Source organism: Pongo pygmaeus, chromosome 2 (genome assembly GCF_028885625.2).
Source record: "Pongo pygmaeus isolate AG05252 chromosome 2, NHGRI_mPonPyg2-v2.0_pri, whole genome shotgun sequence".
Taxonomy (NCBI): domain Eukaryota; kingdom Metazoa; phylum Chordata; class Mammalia; order Primates; family Hominidae; genus Pongo; species Pongo pygmaeus.
This window is the reverse complement of record NC_085930.1, coordinates 94,658,766-94,671,213: the sequence shown is the minus strand read 5'-3', so window position 1 is coordinate 94,671,213 and position 12,448 is coordinate 94,658,766. Positions and strand designations below refer to the sequence as shown.

Genomic DNA, 12,448 nt, shown 5'->3' with positions numbered 1-12,448 from the left:
TGCACTGGTTCTACTTCTACAGAAAAAATAAAAAGATTGAAAATCATTAATTTTTTGGATATACAGGATGACAGACTCTATCTAATAGAAGGTAGTGGTCAAGAAATTAGGGGGGAAACTAAGTGGAATGCTTCTCAAAGACTTGATTTGTTTCTGTTTTTTGGCAGCCCAGTATTGGCTGCAGTCAAGTGAAGCAGTACTATAGAATACATCTATAAGACTAGTCTATTAGCTACATTCAAATTCATTAGCACAACCAAAGGAAAAAAATTACAATTAGGTACAGCAAGAATGTTTGTTTGTTTTAAGAAAGTTTTCACAAATGAAAAACATGCAAAAAATTACTGACAACTTTCATCCTAAATCACCACAAAGCAAAGACATTTTCACTAGATTAAGTGATTTACTATTTTCTCATGTACACAAACACATACAAATACAAGTGCACACATGCATGTGATCGAAAAAGAGGAACACATTTCAGTTCTATCTTTGGATGTTTCTTGAGAGAGGCTATCAGTTTTACAAGACTTAACCCATGTTTATGCCACACAGCAGGCTGGATATGGGCAATAGTTCTAGAGTCAGAATCCAGGTTCAAGTTGTCCCTCCTCAACTAACTAGCTGTTCTCCTTGAACAAACTGCATAACCATTCTAAACTTAAGTTTCCTCAACTGAAAATGATGTGTGAATAATGGCAGTCCTTATCTCACAGGGTTGCTGTGAGGATTAAGTGGAATACTTCATGGCAAAGGGCTTGGTACAGAGACTGGCACATGATGAATGTTCACAAAATATTAGCTACTTCTATTTTGCTGATGATAATCATGAATATATCTACTACCTATGCCAGGTAACAATTAATCCACTCTAACTTGCTTAGAACATAACTGAACCAAAGCTTTACAATGCAACACCCACAGAATATTTAGGACATGAAACATAAAGAAAATCTTAAATGTTTAAAAAAATGGAATGTACATGTCATTTGTTATGCATAGCCTCATTTGTTCTTTAGTTTCTAAGTGCAGCTTATAGGGGAACTGAAGGAAGAAAAGTACTAATACAGGAAGGAAAAAATCAATCTGATGGACACGACTATAGCCACCAAACTATCCGAGGGATTTATTCGATGACACTGCTTTAATGTTAACCTTCACTCATATCATTTATTATTTGGGGAACTGCTGTAGAAAGTGAATAGAATAATGATGTTTTTACCGCTCCTAATGTAGATTGTTATTGAAAATCTGTCAATTTTACTGGCAAGCTTTTGGCTCAAAAATAAGATCATCATTTATAATTTACAGGCAGTGATAACTACAAATTATGGGAAGTAACTAGAAAATAAAATAACTGTTATGATGAAAATTACATAATTATCTTTCTCATTAAAAACATGAGGTATTCTATTATCCTTGGGATGTGCAGTAGACTCTTTAACAGCTGCTGTTACCAAACTAAAACACATCAGAATAGGAAAGAAAATACAACACTCATCACCCAAATGATGAAAAAGAGATACTGCTAAAAACACGTGTGGAACAGAACGGAACACAGCAGGATGTACTGCCGGCATCTGTAAACCACACGGGAACCACTTACAGATGCTTCAGGGATCGAGCTCAGCCTTTCCCCTGAGATTTCTTTCAGGGAGGTTTTGTTTAGTGAAGCTGGCACTTGCTGGGCTGATAGATCCTTCGCTTTGATTATGGGGTCTGGAGTTTTCTGACAGGATCCACACCTTCTTCCAGTTGGAGAAAGGCATGTTGTAGGCAACAAACTCATTTGAAAGTTATTTCTATCTATTTGCTCCGCCGAGGAATCCTGGCTTTCTGTTGCTCCTGCTTCTGTGTAGGCGCTCTTTAGATATTCCTTACTTGTCCGCTTTGCAGCCTTCCCCAGCAGGCTCTCTAATGTTAAGTGAGTTAACTCTGAAGGACCAGTTGTTGGGTTTTGAGAACCCTGGATACTGTGGTTACCCTATGTTGGGGAACAAAGTAAAAATAATTTTAAGCAGAAATTTGTGGTGAATAAGTTACTGAGTATAAGTTCTTAATAAATTCATATTTTCTATGAATAAAGCAAAAGCATATATATGTAGATTTTACTTTAATCTGCAAAGAAAAACATGAGTAACTAAAAGTAGCAATGCAAATAGTTATAAACCATTTGCTAAAATGTCCTGCTATATGGTATTTGGTCTGGATAAGGCATATTTTTTACTCACAAAAAACAAGAGAACATTTAAGAAGTAGTTACTCAAATTCATTCCAAAAAATGTCTAAAAGAAGAGGATCCAGAGCAAGTCATCTAAAACATCTAAGAATCATATACTTTGACTTTCTGATAAGTTAACTCCACGGAAAAAGAAATGACTAAAACTTATGGTATTTAGCCTACTTAAGCAGAGAAATGGTACTCTATTAATAAATACAAGTGGGTCTAGGGAAGCATTTTTACCTTATTGTAGGGCAGTTTTGTTTTTCAAGAGCAACAGATAATGGAACATGTTTTATAAAGTATTTTTCATATGAAAATTTTAGTTTTAGAAAGTATATTTTTCCACAAAATATGAACGTCATTAAATATAAATTCTTGGAAAGCTGAAAATGAAAGCTACAATAATTTTACAAGTCCATAGTTCTGTGATTATCCATAGAAATGCGAAAGTTTAAATTTTTAAAATCTGATAAAGGAAGAATTACAAACATGAAATCAATGGCAATGAAAGTAGATAATGAAAATGAGAAATGTAGTGCGATTTCAATTGGTAGATTTTTATGTTATAAAATAATACATTTAAACTGCGCGATCACTGCATGTACTTGTCATGGTAGATTCTTCCAATTTGACTCATTTATTTAAATATATATGGCCGGGCACGGTGGCTCATGCCTGTAATCCCAGCACTTTGGGAGGCCAAGGCAGGTGGATCACCCAAGGTCGGGAGTTCGAGACCAGCCTGACCAACATGGAGAAACCCTGTCTCTACTAAAAAAATACAGAATTATCTGGGCATGGTGATGCGTGCCTGTAATCCCAGCTACTCGGGAGGCTGAGGCAGGAGAATCGCTTGAACCTGGGAGGCGGAGGTTGCAGTGAGGCGAGATCGCGCCATTGCACCCCAGCCTGGGCAACAACAGGGAAACTCCATCTCAAAACAAACAAACAAACAAACAAACAAAAAACCCAACCAACCAACCAATCAAACAAAATATATAATAAATGGATGTGAAATGATAAACTTAGAATAGAGAAAAAACAAAAAAGCACAGTACATTTTGAAGACATTATTTGGTGTCTGACAATGCGTATCTTGACATTCAGTTTCAGTAAGCTATTCCTTCACCCTTCAATTTATAGACACACAGAACCCAGCATCTAGTTATTTCTAAGGGTCGGCATTTTAAAAACAAATATTTGGGTGACTGATTGAACTGTTCAATTTTTTCCTGAATGTTTGACCATCATACACACTCAACATAATGATGGCAGTCTCTGGTGAAATCTTCCTTTCAGAAGTGAAGCATGGGGAAAGGTGAGAGGGTTTGCTCTCAGTTGAGCAGGGGACAAGGCAGAGATCTACAAAAGCTTTTAATTAGAGGGGATCTATTTTATCATTGTTCTGTCTTCCTTTCTTCCTCATCATGGGCCAAGTACATCTAGGTGCTGCAGATGCTCGGAGTGTAATGATAGACCAGAACATAATCCCTGCCATCCAGGGACTGTATTCTGAAGGCAAAGAGGAGTCATTGTGTGAAGCAGGGGAATGTCACAATGACACACAATAGAAGGCATGGGTATATGTTTATGGATACTGTTTGTGGAGTGTCTGAGTTGGCTTGTGGAGACAGTAAAACTGGAGGCCAATCAGTAAACTATTGTATTGTTGTTATTAGGATTGTTGAGGTGCCTGAATTAAGGCAATGGCAGTGATGGTATAGAAGCTGGACTGGTTTGAGAGTTCAAGTCAGTATGTCAAAGGCAGAGTATGTCATACTGAGTAATTCTTGCAGTCTCTTACACAGAGTATGAGATCCTTAACCCCTGCCCTGTTATAATTTTTTCTTCTGTGAAATGTAGCTGAGATTAGCAGACAACTGTGCTCTCAAGAAAGGTCCAAGGTTGGACTTCAAAAAGCTCCAGGAAATTAAAAGATAAAAACAAAAAATATAAACTTTATTTCTCAACATAAGCTCCACCAAGGTCAAGTCACTTTTGTAAGCCAGGATGTCAGCCATTTAGTCCATCCCTAAGAAACTGAGGATCCTGGGAATATAACCACGTCAATGCAGTCTTTTTTTATGTTACTAACTGAAAAAAAAGGGTGCTTCTTAAAGATTTTTAAGATTATAAAACAAAAAGGAGTCAGAAAGAGCCAAACCAGGGTTATAAGGTGGATACCTAATGATTTCCCAACAAAACTCTTGCAAAATTGACCTTTTTTGATGAGAGAAGTGAGTAGGAGCATTGTCGTGGTGGAGAAAGACTGTGGGGAGGCTTTTGTGGGTGTTTTTCAGCCAAAGCTTTGGCTAAGTTTCTCAAACCACTCTTATAATAAGTTGAGAACAGATGTTCTTGTTCTTTCACCCTCCAGAAAGTCAACAGCAAAATGCCTTGAGCAATGCTCAAAACCATTGCCATGACCTTTGCTGCTGACTGGTCCACTTTTGCTTTGACTGGGCCACTCCAACCTCTTGGTAGCCATTGCTCTGATTCTGCTTTGTCTTCAGGATCATAGTGGTAAAGCCATGTTTCTTCTCCTGTGACAATTCTTCAAGGAAATGCTTCAGGATCTTGATCCTACTTGTTTAAAATTTCCATTGAAAGCTCTGCTCTTGTCTGCAGGTCATCTGGGCACAATGGTTTTGGTACCCATTGAGTGGACTGCTTAACTTTAATTTTTCAGTCAGAATTATGTAAGCTGAACAAATTGAGATGTCAATGGTGTTGGCTATTGTTTCTGCTGTTAGTCTTTGGTCCTCTTCAATTAGGGCATGAATAAAATTATTTTTCCTCACAAATTGATGTGGATGGCCTGCCATTGAGGGCTTCATCTTCAACACTGTTTCATCCCTTCTTAAAACAAGTTTGTAAACTGCTGATTTCTTTGTGGGCATTGTCCTCATTAGCTTTTTGTAAGGCAACAATGATTTTACCATTCTTCCATCCAAGCTTCACCATAAATTTGATGTCGGTTTTTGCTTCAATTTTAGCAGAATTCATATTGCTCTGAAATGGGATTTTTTCAAACTGATGTCTTATCCTTCCTTAGTGCTCCAAACTAGATTCTGTTCAGACATGTTATAAGTTAGTACAAGTTTATTTGGTGCAAATTTTTTTTGAAATCAATGTATAGTTTTTTCATAATAGGCATTTTCCATTAACTTTTTGAAGTCCTCTTGTATACTTGGGTATACAAGATTGCGTATTCTCACCAACAATGGGAATGTAAACTAGTACAACCACTATGGAAAACAGCGTAGAGATTCCTTAAAGAGCTAAAAGTAGAACTATCATTTGATCCAGCAAGCCCACTACTGGGTATCTACCCAGAGGAAAAGAAGTCATTATACAAAAACGATACTTGCACATGCATGTTTATAGCAGAATGAATCACAACTGTAAAAATGTGTAACCAGCCCAAATGCCCATCAATCCACGAGTGGATAAAGAAGATGTGATATATATATATATATATATGTGCATATATACATATACACACACACACCATGGGATACTACTCAGACATAAAAAGGAACAAAATAATGGCATTTGCAGCAACTTGGATGGAACTGGAGAGCACTATTTTAAGTGAAGTAACTCAGGAATGGAAAGTCAAACATCATATGTTCTCACTCATAAGTGGGAGCTAAACTATGAGGGTGCAAAGGCATAAGAATAATACAATGGACTCTGGGGACTCAGGGGAAAGGGTGAGAAGGGTGTGAAGGATAAAAGACTACACATTGGGTACAGTGTACACTGCTCAGGTGATGGGTGCAGCAAAACCTCAGAAATCACCACTAAAGAAGTTATTCATGTAACCAAACACCACCTGTTCCCCAAAAACCTATTGAAAGAAAGAAAAAAAGGAATGGCTATAGGAAAAAAAACTTCAAAATAAAGTAGAGATTTTCCTGTTAAAAATATAATACTGAAATAGCTAAAGGAGTAAATTAAAATAATCAATAATACTAAAAAAAACCCCTCTCCTAACAAATAGTGTACCTACAGTACACTAAGGATGAGAACTGCATTGTTAAGGATCTTTTATAAATATTTCTTCTTGGTACTCATTCTGGGCATACGTTGCTTTGTCTACACTAGCTTCATCTTCTGACACACACACACACACACACACACACACACTTATAACTGATAGAGATACTTATCTTTCAGTGTTCCAGATAGGGTAAAGAAAAGATTTTTCTTTAAGATTGGGTGCCAATCTGTGGACCCTTACTTTGTGGCCCAAGTGAAAAAATAAGACAGGCGAAAATATTTTTGCAAATGCAACAGTCCCTGCGTGACCTCACGCAGGCATTGGGCAACCCTCTCTGCTGTAGGCCACTTATGGGGTGAGCTTGTCCTTCCCCACCAGTCTGGGCACCCTAGGATGTTAATATGGTTGAAGAACTCTGCCTTCAGGCAGAAAACTCGAAAGACTGTCAGAGCTATCTGAAAAAATGCCCAGTGTTCTAAATCACTAGGTAATGGAGTGTGACCCTTGCAATTTTTTTTTTTCATAGAGATAAAGAATAAAAGCTTAGTCTTTGTCTAGAGAAGAAGGTAAACAAAAAATAGAGTAAACATTCCCCAAGTCCTAGTTCTAAGATGGTATTGGTAGAACTAGCATAGATGTTTTTTAATTTGGTCTGGTAGCAAGACAGGGCTATCTTTTCTCTAATTTTTTTAAAACATTGCAGTTTATTTTCCTGTAATTGTCATATACAATTGGCAGTGGGATTTCTGTGACCAAAAGATCCTCTACTCATTCATTTCCATCATAAAAAATGAAGACATGTTATTTTGTATATGACGTAGGTAGAAAGTGGAAGTGTTTTCAGTATACATTAATTCAATAAATGTTTATTAAGCTCCTGCTCTGTGTGAGGCAATTTCTAGACACTATACAAGATACACAGGTAAGAAGGACAGGGCCACTCCTTCAAGAGGTATAAAGTCTAACAGAGAAATGATACCTAAAAAGTAATAACATCATAAGGTAGAAGATAGTAAATGTCATTTTAGGAATTTCAGATGTACCATTTTGGGAATTTAGAGGGCTGCATGGAAAACTAGATGTTTGTCACATCATTCAGAAAACACCTTAAAATCAATGCATTTGGTAAGAAGTGTATTTTTCCACCTGTGGTGGGTCAGAGTACAGCCTTTTCTTCCTTCTAGCAGTTTACTCAGGTGGAAAGCATTTCTCTTTGCTTGGCATGAGCAGTTGATTATATACACAGAAATATTCATGAGTATGTACATGGATATTCATCTTACATTTTTCCTAAGGAATACTCTGGTTTGGAGATCAGCCGAGAAGCAGATGGATTTAGCTGTGTACCCTGATGAGCATTCTCCTGGTTGCACTGCATTTCCACAGTAATACATTTCCATGCTATTTTAAATATATGGAAAGAATAAATAACTGGAGAATCTGGACAGGGTACAAAGGCTTGTTTGCCTTGGCTGCCCTAGAACTACTAATTCTGGTTTTAGATTCTGAAAGAGAAACTGGGATGAATGAGAAAGGCAAGATGACATAGGAGACTATATTTGAGTAGTGTTCTGATTTGCATTGGGTCAGCTTCTCATTTAGAGAAGAAATAAATGGAGAATTTAAAAAAGTACAGTATTTATTAGGAGTGGGTGCACTGGCATAACCCTATTCCTCTCTTTGCATTGTTATAAGAAGAAGAGGTATGCTTTTGCCTCTTTAATAAGGTAGAGACGATGTTTATTGATTTCACGTGTGTAATTCATTTGGCCTCAACATGTTCTGGGATGAATTTTTTTCTATATAATATATAAATTTGTTACATGCATGAGAAGTTAGTGTACCATGACCTGGTTGAAAAATAACCACTTTTCTCCTTTTAGTTTATCATTTAGCTACTGAAAACCTGTACAGCAATTGAATATAATTTGTCAGAGTAGCAAAGAAGTTGTCATGCCATTTTCACATTCCAATCATCTGTTCATCTATTTCTCAGAAGAACAAATACAAAATGCTTTTGATTTAACTTAATATATTTTTTTAAAGTCCCAAATCTCTTGAACCGTTTGTCTTCTGGGCTCAGAAACATTTGTTTGTTAAATATTCAATCACGCCCCAGTGCCAGGAACATCAATAGAGTTTGCCTGATTAACTGTAGCACAGCATATGTACGCTGAAGATGAGAATGATTTCCCCAAGGAGCTAGCACTTCCTCTGAGGAACTACATTTCTTAAAAGGACATGCAGATGGGCATTTAGACAATAATTTCTGGCTACACAAAATGGATTGCTCTTGCTGAGTTGTAATTTTAAACAGATAATTTTAATGACTCTTGAGGGCCACCTACTTGGAGCAGATGGGACCCAGGCTCTTTGTACCACAACTTTAATGTTGAGTGAATCAGGATAGAACTCTATTTTAGCCTTTGTAAAAGTGGATGATCATATTTATTTATATTTCAATGGAGTTTTAAATTCAATCCACCATGAAAAAATCTTATGTAAAAGTCTTAAAAGTTCTGTAAAAAAACACATCTGCAATATTCAAAATACTCTTTTGATGGTAGTTTTGAATTTGTAATTGAGATTGAGTCAACAGGAGTTTTTAGTTTTGTCCATCATGTTAGTAACTAAGTGTGTGGATTGACAGCGCCTTTTAGTTGAACATCAGCACTAGCAAACAACAGAGCTAGTATATGTATACTTCTGTTGTTGACTAAAGAGCACAGTTATTTGCACAAATTTAGCTAAAGACAGTCCTAACAGAATGAAAAAAATAATTTCTTCTTTGATGATAACAAGACTGGCAATTCAAATGTATCTTAAATATTTTCATAACAACCATCCCCAAGAAGTACTTGTGCTTCTACTTGAATTTTGTAGCAAATGATGAAAATAATACAATTTCCTCTGGGTGACAAAGATAAGTGATAGTTGTGTCTTATAATACATTTTATGAGTTTGTAAACAAATAAAATAAAAGGAAGATACCACAGTTTTAAACAAGTAACTAACCTGCAGCATGCCTGATATTAAAAAGATTTGGCCAAATTATTTTCATGACATCTTTACCTATAGCAAATGATACTTTACAGACAAATCATAGCATAAGTTACAGGTACTGTGTGGGAAGGGCACAATCATCATATGAATATTTTGGCAAAGTGATTAGGCTTTTCTAATTTTTCAAGGCAAAACATATTTTTCTATAAGTTAGACTTCATGTTCTTTTAACTGACAACACTTTAAAGATTTCTTGTGAAAACTACTATCTACAAGCAAATGCTTATCTTCAAGATGTCTATCATTTAGCAAAAATGGTAGAATATTAGATTGCAAATAGACAAGCATTTTGTAACCTTCTTCATCTGCCTATAACAATGCAAAGCCAAGTCACAAGGACCAAGAGACCTGTGACTTTTTCAGAGAAGAGCTTCAATAGATAATAATAAACACATGTAGATGTGAACAGCCTAAAAAGATTACTCATACTGAGTAAATATTAATTTGCCTGGTAGGTATACAGAGTATGTTATGTTCTAATTCATAATACATAGGAATAAAAATGCGAGGCAGTATACTCAAAATAGAGTCTTTTCATTTTCTCCCAACACATAAACTAATTTAAAAGTATCTAAAGGCTACATAGAAATATAAGAAGACCACTGTGGACTAAATATTCCTTTCCACCGTGTGTACATAAGTGTGTGTGAGAAAGCAATTAAAAATCATTACTTGGCCAGGTGCGATGGCTCATGCCTGTAATCCCAGCACTTTGGGAAGCTGAGGCGGGCAGATCACGAGGTCAGGAGATCGAGACCATCCTGGCCAACATGGTGAAACCCTGTCTCTACTAAAAATACAAAAATTAGCCAGGCATGGTGGTGTGTACCTGTAATCCCAGCTACTTGGGAGGCTGAAGCAGGAGAATCGCTTGAACAGTCGGAGGTTGCAATGAGCAGAGATCGTGCCACTGCACTCCAGCCTGGCTACAGGGCAAGACTCCATCTCAAAAAAAAAAGAAAAAAGAAAAAAGAAAAAAATCATTACTCAAGTATGTAGGGGTGAGTGTTTATAGTATAATCTAGAAATATATGCTAACAAAATGTATATAAAATGAAATAACTACTGACTGCTAAAAAAAACTCTTGAAAGCAATGACAACAAGAAAGCTGGGAGGATGGACGAAAATGGTCATTTTAACCTGCTGTTTGTATATTTATCCTTTGCAGGCTTCCATAGAGTTAGAAGGAGAGAAGATACAAAAGCCTTCCGGCTAATAATTCATGTCCAAATATGAATAATTTCGGGGGTCCAAATGTTCCAATTTGGACTGTTACCCAAGACAAGTTACTTGGCCTTGCAAATATCTGCTTCAATATGTGATACACAACCAGAATTCAGGGAAAAAATGGTAGTATTTCTAGGTGAAAACTTGAATTAGGGGAATAATAAAATATTAATATAAGGCTAATGATTTCAAGCTGTAAAACCAGGTGTATACACTAGAAGCCACGATGGGAATAATAACATAAAATACAAAATAGAGACAATAACAGTTGCATGCTTTTGTTTCTTTCAGATGTTGCAATAATATGAAAAGCACTCTATTTTAATAGCTTTCCTAAAAAATTCATTTTACATGGTAGTCTTGATTTTATAGCTCACTAGGAAATATTGTTTCTGTAATACATTTTTCAAATAAGAACAACTTCAAAATTAATTGAGTACCAGAAATATTAGTATATATGGCTGCCTACAGAATAAAATATATGATAAAGCAAAGAGTAAGGTAAGGTTATATGCAAAAAATTCATACTTTTGAGGCTCCAACACTAAGATCTCAGATGTGAATTAATGATTAGCAACTTCAATTACAAAGACAATGTATTGCTGAAAGCTAATTTTAATTAGCTTTTACTATTGTATGGGTACTTGTTTTCTCTCCTAATAATATGATTTGATTTTGCCTAGTTTATATGTTACTGAATACATCTAATTTTCCTTTAAAAATACTCAATGGCCTAACATTAAATAAAGTCTTAATTACATGTTATAAACTTCAAGCATAATAATATAATTGTTATTCACTTGTCCACCATTATTTACAACTTGACATTATGTTTTCCTGAAATATAATTACACAAAGATAAGGATATAACATTCTAAAATAATGCAATTAATAGTAGGGATGCCTTAATTAACTAAACTGATTTTTCTTCAAAGACTATATGTAAATAAACATTGTAAATATGTAGCCTAATTTCCCATTGATTTATACAATTAATAAATAGAAGAAGCTATCCTACAGGACAATAAATTACCAAAAGTACAAAAGAAGAAAAAATCCAATTTTGTTAAGTAAGTATCATTACACATGCTAAAACTTACTTAAATATAGCCTAGCATTTTTGTTGGTCCTATTTTTGTATCTTAGCTTGTATCTTGTTAGTCTCTGTACCAGCAAACCCCAAAGCTTGATAATGTGGCAGGCGTTTCCCCTCTCTCTGGCTGCCACTCTTAGTAGGCTCTGACTAAAGGCTGGCGAGTGCCAGTGTTGGCAATGGGATGGTCTCACCACAGACTCTAGCCATATGCTACTGGTCACCTTGATGGGCATGGCACAGGGGTGACCAGATAGCCCTGCCAGTGAAAGCTGGGGTAATGCATGATAAATTTGTTTTCAATTTTATGTAGTTGGTAACAAATACACGTCTGCATAATAAACGCTGAAGGATGTCAGAGGCAGAGTAGCTACGGCAAAAGCATTAAGTGATATCAAATTAAAATATTCAGAGCTAGTATTCTTCATTTTCCCATGAAGCTCTACTGTTTCTTCTAAAGGCCTAGCCTTCCTATAGATGGAAGAGGTAAGTCCTTCATGTGGTGTATTTAAAGGGCAGGTTATCCATAATACTTCCCTCATAGTTTTCCAGAGAATTACCATTTCCCACCTGCCATGAAATGCCCACTATTAGAGTAATGCTTCTGGGTTAGTAAGAAAGATGGTGCTGCGCATGTGGGAAGGGGATGAGTCTATTCTATTCATAAAATGAACTGAATTAATTAGCCAGTTTAGACCATGGAAGGATTATCAGCTGGGATGAGGACACTATTAGGTGCTGAAGACAAATGTCCATGTTTTTATAGCTTTATGTTATTAAAGGTGAAAGGAACAAATGTGTCCAGCAGCAACACTTAAAATGCTAGCATCAAAT

The 12,448-nt window shown here is 36.0% G+C and overlaps 1 protein-coding gene and 1 long non-coding RNA gene across 19 annotated transcripts in view; one reads left to right on the top strand and one right to left on the bottom strand.

The window, feature by feature from the left end:
• Positions 1-12,448, bottom strand: part of CFAP20DC (CFAP20 domain containing) — a 326,758-nt gene that overhangs the window by 131,194 nt on the left and 183,116 nt on the right. For 15 of the 18 annotated variants that reach the window (XR_008501471.1, XM_054480722.2, XM_054480732.2 and 12 more), the window contains one exon: positions 1,607-1,984. The exons of the other annotated variants lie outside the window; for them this stretch is intronic. Coding sequence is in view for 14 of the 15 variants with exons in the window: in XM_054480722.2 (XP_054336697.1) it covers positions 1,607-1,984 (378 nt within the window). In the remaining variant the exon portion in view is untranslated. The remainder of the gene's footprint in view (positions 1-1,606; positions 1,985-12,448) is intronic. 18 annotated transcript variants of the gene reach the window in all.
• LOC129032820 (uncharacterized) overlaps positions 1-12,448 on the top strand; it is a 188,644-nt gene that overhangs the window by 26,596 nt on the left and 149,600 nt on the right. The window lies entirely within an intron of this gene.